Source organism: Halichoeres trimaculatus, unplaced genomic scaffold (genome assembly GCF_033239565.1).
Source record: "Halichoeres trimaculatus isolate MK-OKI-2021-1 unplaced genomic scaffold, fHalTri1.1 fHalTri1_scaffold_7, whole genome shotgun sequence".
Classification (NCBI taxonomy): domain Eukaryota; kingdom Metazoa; phylum Chordata; class Actinopteri; order Labriformes; family Labridae; genus Halichoeres; species Halichoeres trimaculatus.
The window spans coordinates 33,283,186-33,290,493 of NW_027437185.1; the positions used below are offsets into that span (position 1 = coordinate 33,283,186).

Here is a 7,308-nt window from a genome sequence, read left to right on the forward strand (position 1 = left end):
GGGATCTGATGTCTCGACTTTTTTTCAACCCAGCTGATAAACAAAAACTAAAAGGACTTGAACTTAAAAAAAGAATCAGTTTCAAAAATTAAAATCCAGATTTAAAATTGTTCAACAAAAAACCCCAATGCTATGATACATTAATCTTTTCTCCCATCTCTACTCTGAGTTCTAAAAGATAGAATTATGTGGAAAAAATGTCAGAATGCTGTCATAATTTGAGTCAAAATAATCAAAGCAAGAATTTTTGTGTAAAAAGTCAGAAAAATGTTTAAATACACTTATTCCAGAATTCTGTCTTTCATTCTAGAATTCTTGATAGAACTCTGAGTTTCGTGACAGAATTCTTGGAAATCCCTGATAAAATATGAGGATTCTTCTGAGACAAAAGTTAGAATTCTGTGTAAAAGTCAGTCAAATGCTATAACAGTGACTTTTCCCCTCATAAATATGATTTTAAAATCAGAAAATTGAAATAATCAGGGTTTTTTTTTGTTTGACTTAACGTCAGACAAGTCATTTTCAACGGCTCTTATCCTTACTGTAATTCTTTTAATTTTGTTCATATGTTTCCAATTTGTGATGGGCTGTTTTATAAAAAGACATTTTAATGTAACTTATGAAATGTTTTTGTTTCTTTTTTTACATTTTACTAACCAAACATGGACAAAGGAATACCAGTGCTTATCCATTCTTTAGGTGTAAAACAGTGATAGAGGAAAGTACAGTCATTGAAAGAAAACCACCTTACTGTAAAGAAAAACAGGTTTCTGTGACTTCCAGTCTGATATAAAAACAAAATAAAACTGACGTCTGTGTCAGAACATCTGTGCTGCTGTTGTTCCACCTTTGACCTCCTTCTGTCGTCCAAGGAGGAAGTGAATCACATTCATGACACACATGTAAATGTCCAGAGGAGATACTTTCCCCTCATCCTACACATCTCTAACCTCCTGATCTATCTTCAGTCAGAGTCCTATTGTGTGCACAAACAGGGAAGTGAGAGACAGATAGAATAACTCCACCCACTTTCACCACAGAGTCCAGAAACCAGCGCATCATGAAACCCAGCTTTCACTTTAAAACCAATAAAGACCTTTCAAACCACACATACACACACACACACACACACACACACACACACACACACACACACACACACACACACACACACACACACACACACACACACACACACACACACATTCGTTTTCCAAAGACAGACTTTCTCATGGCGTCATGAGAGGAAAACTTTTATCTGACACATACAGACCAGAGGTTCAGGTGAAGGTGTAAGAGGCTCACCTGTGCGCAGGGGCGTGTTCTGAGACATCACAGGGTAATGTGAATAATCCCACGTGTCTATCATCAAGTTGTCAAAAATCTGTAAGGAGAGGTCACACATGAAGTCACAACACGTCACTACAAACGATCAACAAAGTGGATTCATAGCACCTCAAAAAAACATCAAACTATCCCTTTAAGGCACTGTTAAAGACTTGGTTCAAGACCCCAACTCTCATTCTGACAGACCTGGACCAAGATCACTTGGAGGTCCTGAAGAAACTCACTGAGTGTTAGAGCATTCGTATAAATTTAGCAGGATTCACATTCTTGAAAACATGTAGAAAAGTTTTACTGAGATAAACAAGGTAAGGTCTAAAAAAGATATTAACCTTTTCTATTATTTAGAAATCTCAAAGTTCTATAAAGGAGTAAATTTTAAGAGCTAGAAAATAACAAGAAACTTCATGTAACAATCAGTATTCCAACAAAAAAGACAAAACCTGGACAATAACTTCAGAATTATACAGAATATCGATACCGATGCCCTTATCGATTCTGCCTATCGATCTGATCCTTCATCGATTCCCTTATCGATTCCTGTTGTGAATTTTCTTGGTACAAAAAGTAGCTTTTCAGGTTTTCTGTGTCAACAACATTTAATTGAGTTTTTACTGTAAGTGAATAATATGTAATTGGTCCCTGAGGCTGGATATTTCTGGGCATAATTATACAGAAACAGGTAAAAATTGCACACAATGTGACGTCGATGTACTGTGTTATAACAGATAAATAATTCAAGTAGGCCACCTAGTGTCACAAAGTGGTTATAGCAGTGGTTTAAGTTGTTTGGAAGCTTTCCGTAGTTATGAAGTCAGCCATGAGCCTTTCATTAGCCTGTTAGCTTTTGACATTTGAAATTCTCAGTATTTTTCACAAAGAGTTGATGTGATATGTTCCTGTGATGAAAGTTGAAATTCTATTCTGAAGCTGAAGTTATACTGATGTATGCTAACTGCTAGCACATCAATGCAGTTTCCCATAAACGTTAGCATCAAGCTTGTGCTATTTTGTTATTTTCATAAATAAGGTGATTTAGACCATTTCAAATGTACGGAATATGAATCTCCTGAGAGAGAGTAATGTACATTTCTTTATGAAGTCAGTTCTTCAGTAAAACTTCAAGCTGAAAATCCTGAATTGATAAGAGAATCGTTAAGCACAGAGACTAACAATATCGATGGATTGAATAATTTCTTAATGATTCTCAACAGGGACCTGTTTTCGGTTCCCATCCCTACAATTAGGTCAGATATCCAACAAGAAAATTCTAAATTTAAAAAAAATATCCAGATTCTAACATAAATGTCTGAATTCAACGACAGCAGTCAGAGTTGAATTTAACAGTCAAAGTAGTAGGAAGAAAAATAACAACAAAGGTTCAACAAAAAGTCTAAATTCTACAATCAAAGCCTGAATTACGTGGTCGAAGTCGGAACTATAAAGCAAAAGTCTGAATTTAAACATGGCAGCCAGAGTAATAGATTTGTTTTTTCTTTAAGTCATTATTTTACAGTAAAACTCTGACAAAATAGTAAAACGTCCAATAATTAAAATAAAGGATTCTCACACCACGGCAAAAAATTTAGGAACAGTCGAAATCAAAAAGTCGAAAAGTCAATACTCTAACATTCGGTCAAAATGGAAAGTTGGAATGGAAAAAAAAAACTTTCATAAAAGAGATTTTCAATGTTAAGTCAAAACTTTAAGACAGGGTTAAAAAAGTACTATAAAAGTCAAAATTATAAGGAAAAAATCAGAATATACTAACATTAACGAACTGAACTCACAATTTTAAGGTTAAGGTAAAATTTTGATCACAATAATGGATAAAAGGAAAAATAGACAATGCTACTATCAAAAGCAGGATTCTCAGAATTTTGTCAGATTTCTGACTGTAATCTAAAAATTATAAAATGTAGATAACAGGAAAAAAAATGTTGATGGCTTGGCCTTTTTTTCAGTGGCCCATTTTTTAACACCTTCTTTAAATGTTATTTATGTTGTTATGTTCTTCTTTTATCACTTTAAGTGCTAAGCACCTTTTTATATGCTATAATTGAAGACTTAATTAGACATCAAATTGACAAAATGAATCGAAAAAGACGTTTTCAAGCAACCAGAAAGTTTCAAAGTTGGCTGAAACTGAGGATAATCTGTTAAATGAAAAATGTGTGTGTATGTTATTATGGTTTTATCTCAATTGTTTATGTTTAGAAAGTAACTTTTCTTCTGTTAAGCTTCAGGACTTCTTGTTAGACAAACTATGCTGAGTTATAACTACATAGCAACAAGAACTGCAAATTCTTGCTCCAGAGCGACCACAGGAAATGTTATTTCTGCCGTGTTGGTCAAGTGTCAAAAATCAGACCAATCACTGCAGCTCTAATTTTGAAAGCTGTGTGTGAAGGCTCTAGAAGTCAAAATAAATGCCCTTTCAGCTTGGATTAGTTTATTTTCTAGAGCACAAGAAGCAATTTGTCTGCTGACAACGCTCCTCAGTCATAGTGTTGATTGTCTTTGTGACTTTGCACCAACATGACAGCAGGAAGTACTCATCCGAGCTGCACAGGAAGTCTTTCTGCCACAAAGTGAGTTTGAATTAAACATAATCAAACACTTTGTTCAGCCGCAGATGATGACACAAAACCATCAGAACAACAACTCCCTCAAACATTATAATGAAAAATTTAAATCCTGTGATAACATGTTTTTATGTTGCTGCTGTGCTGCAGGAAAAAGGAGCCCCAGGTGAGATTACCTGGTTTGATGTATGAAGGTAGTGGTCTTCTCCAGCCATGATGTCTGAAAAGATGAAACACGTCGGTTAAAAACAACATAGATAATCTGATAACCAAGTTATAACAACCAAATTGATACCCAGCACCTGGACTCTTCCACTACAGAGCCATGCTGTTGTAATCTGTGCACAATGTGGTTTCGCACCCTCTGTGTTGCAATGCCCTCTATATGCTGCAGCACCACTGTTACTGTCGTATGATGTAAATACTCTTAACAGTTATCTATATGGAGGCAGTCAATTTCATATAAAAGCAGGTAGGAAGTAGTGCTGGGGAAACCACATAAAGTGTCCAATGACTTTCAAAATAAAGAAAAGGTGTCCAAACCAGATCATACTAAACTTGACTACAACAACAAACTGTCATAACAAACCGAGCCAGATTACAACAGCATGGCTGTGAATATGTTTCTGTGATGAAAGTTGAAATTCTATTCTGAAGCTGAAGTTATACTTATGTATGCTAACTGCTAGCATATCAAAGCAGTTCCCCATGTACGTTAGCATCAAGCTAATTTCTGCTATTTTGGTAAATAAGGTGATTTATACTATTCTGAATGTACTGAATTTGAATCTCCTGAGAGAGAGTGATGTAAATTTCTTTATGAAGTCAGTTCTTCAGTCAAACTTCAAGCTGAAAATCCTGAATCTGAGTTTTCTTGGGAAACGTTATCTAACTGCTGAGCTAAGATAGCGGCAGCAGACTAGTCGACGTAAGGCCCAGCGGCTCCGGCACAATGTAAGGAAATGATAAGGGAATCGTTAAACACAAAGGCTAACAATATCGATGAATTGAAACATTTCTTATCGATTCTGAACAGGAACCAGTTCTCGATTCCCATCCCTACTAATCCCTGGACAGATCAAAACATAATGTCGGGGTGCCAAACTGAACTGATCCAATCCCTTAAGGTGGTGCTTCAAAACTGCAGCCCATTGGCACGGTTGGCTGTGGAAATACAAGCAGGACAAGGCTTAACCAAGCCAACCCGACAGCTAGTGAAAGTGTGTGTGTGTGTGTGTGTGTGTGTGTGTATATATATATATATATATATATATATATATATATATATATATATATATATATATATATATATATATATAATTTTCTACAATTTCTACTAAAGTTGGGTTCTGATATTTTTTACCCAATTCTGACCCCTTTCCTAAGAAATCTAGAGTTTTCAGACTTATGTGAGAGTTCTAATGATTTTTCCTCAGAATTCAATAATTTTCTGATAGAAGGGCATATAACAATCTCTTTTTTTTAGAAGTCTTACTTAAGCGCATCGAAGACATAATTTTGACAGACGAAAGGATTCTGACATTTGTTTAGAATTTTGACTTTGGTTTGGTCATGACAGTTTTCTAGCTTTTTTTTTTTTTTTTTTTAAATAAAGACAAGATTCTGATCACTCACTTTTACCCCTAACAATATTATTATAACGTCTGACAACATGTTTAATGTAAAATATCCCCTCTGACACTTGTTGCTCGTTTGCATGGCGCGTCCCCGCACTGATTTCACGTGAACGCGCTTGTGCTAACTCTGGCTAACAGCTAGCAATAACATTTACTAGTTTCATACTTTACAACTCTAGTTTAATGATTAAAGAGTTATTAAAAGCTAACACTGCAACAAGAAATACCCCAGATAAGACACTGACTATGTTTTTTTGTGACAGTAAATGCCCTGAAAGAGTCAAACCGCTACCTGTCCTTGCTAACGGGGAGCTAGCGCCTTCTGGTTCTGTGTGCGGGGAGTACAACACAAAACCCCGTTCAAAAATATAGAAGTTTAAGCTTCTACCCCTGTTGACATTAAAATAATGGGTTACAGAACATTATATGAAACAAATGAGGTTGAACCGAATTCAGGCGAGCTTTCGGCTAATACTAAATTATTGTGAGTTGATTAATTAAGTCAGGGAGTCTAATTTTGAACACGCTTTGTTCGTTGAGAGACACTACCTTCGGAAGCATGGACAGCGGGAGGTAATTGAAATGTACAAGACCAGTAAAGGGGCATCGTGTTTGATATCTGAGCCGAACCAACCACAACATGTCAGACTACATGCATAACTTTTGTATTTATGTAGAAAATAAATTTAATCGGTGATATCACAGAAACATTTAAAGCATATGCTTTCAAAGACAGAGTTTGGTACAGGGTTCTGAAAGTTACCTGGCTAATAAGGAAGTGAGAAGCACAACAAAGCGAGCTGCCAACTGTTGTAACGGTCGTAATAACGTTGTAGTTATGAGTACAAACGCACACCTGTCGTGTTATCTAGAGCAGGCAGTTAATGTGCTCTTACCTGGTTATGAAGGTCAGGTCAGTATTCGGGTTCAGTGACAGTCCACTTCACTTCAGTTCACTTGTACACATTATCTCATCCTGCCTATGCTGAACCAGCGGATCCATTTACAACAACCAGCGCGTCATGACGCAGAGTAACCGGGTCATCACTGTTAAAAAAAATAAAACAACTTTAACCTAACACAAACAATCTGATGTTTAAATCCTACAGGTGAAGCAGAGTTTCTCTCAGTTGTTCTTAAAGTTTGATTTCCTTCCCTTCTGGAAATTCCCTCTGACGTACAGTAGACAAGAGACGAGCTAAACAGGAAGACGTCTCACTCTGACAAGAAGAAACCAAGCATCGACTCTACGAAAAAATGCAATTCTTCGAGTGTCCACCAGAGGCTTGCTTCAGAAACACTCGAAATCACTTCATGCCACTTAATGTTTGTGATTTGATTATCCATAGAAATGTACAGACTGTGAAATATGGAGACATAAGCTTGTTTCAAAAACCCAGAAACCCTTCCAACCAAATACAGCACACTGCGAGTGACTGCTGAGTTGAAACCTGGGTGAATGAACCAGAAAACTCCAAGGCTAACATGATGACCAAGATGTTATATCCTACACTGAATCATAATAGACATTTAAAAAGAAACAAAAATTTAAGAACATAATTGGTCTAAAATAAACCCCAAAATCTCAATCATTTTATAAACCAAGTGTAAACCAGTTCTACCAAAATGAGAGAAGCTTCATTTCTTTAAATCCGGCTGGACTGAGACCAGATAAATCTGATTTAAGAGGTTTGGCGTAATCTTAAGTAGAGATGGAAGGTCTTAGCTCCTGTACATAACTG

The 7,308-nt window shown here is 36.2% G+C and overlaps 1 protein-coding gene across 1 annotated transcript in view; it reads right to left on the minus strand.

Annotated features, from left to right (window-relative positions):
- nfkb1 (nuclear factor of kappa light polypeptide gene enhancer in B-cells 1) overlaps positions 1 to 6,722 on the minus strand; it is a 29,189-nt gene extending 22,467 nt beyond the window's left edge. Inside the window, exons 1-3 of the mRNA XM_074674409.1 lie at positions 6,463 to 6,722; positions 4,106 to 4,149; positions 1,306 to 1,384 (exon numbers count right to left, since the gene is read on the minus strand). Coding sequence (XP_074530510.1) covers positions 1,306 to 1,384; positions 4,106 to 4,144 — 118 coding nt within the window. The 5' untranslated portion in view covers positions 4,145 to 4,149; positions 6,463 to 6,722. The remainder of the gene's footprint in view (positions 1 to 1,305; positions 1,385 to 4,105; positions 4,150 to 6,462) is intronic.
- Between the last annotated feature and the right edge of the window lie 586 nt (positions 6,723 to 7,308).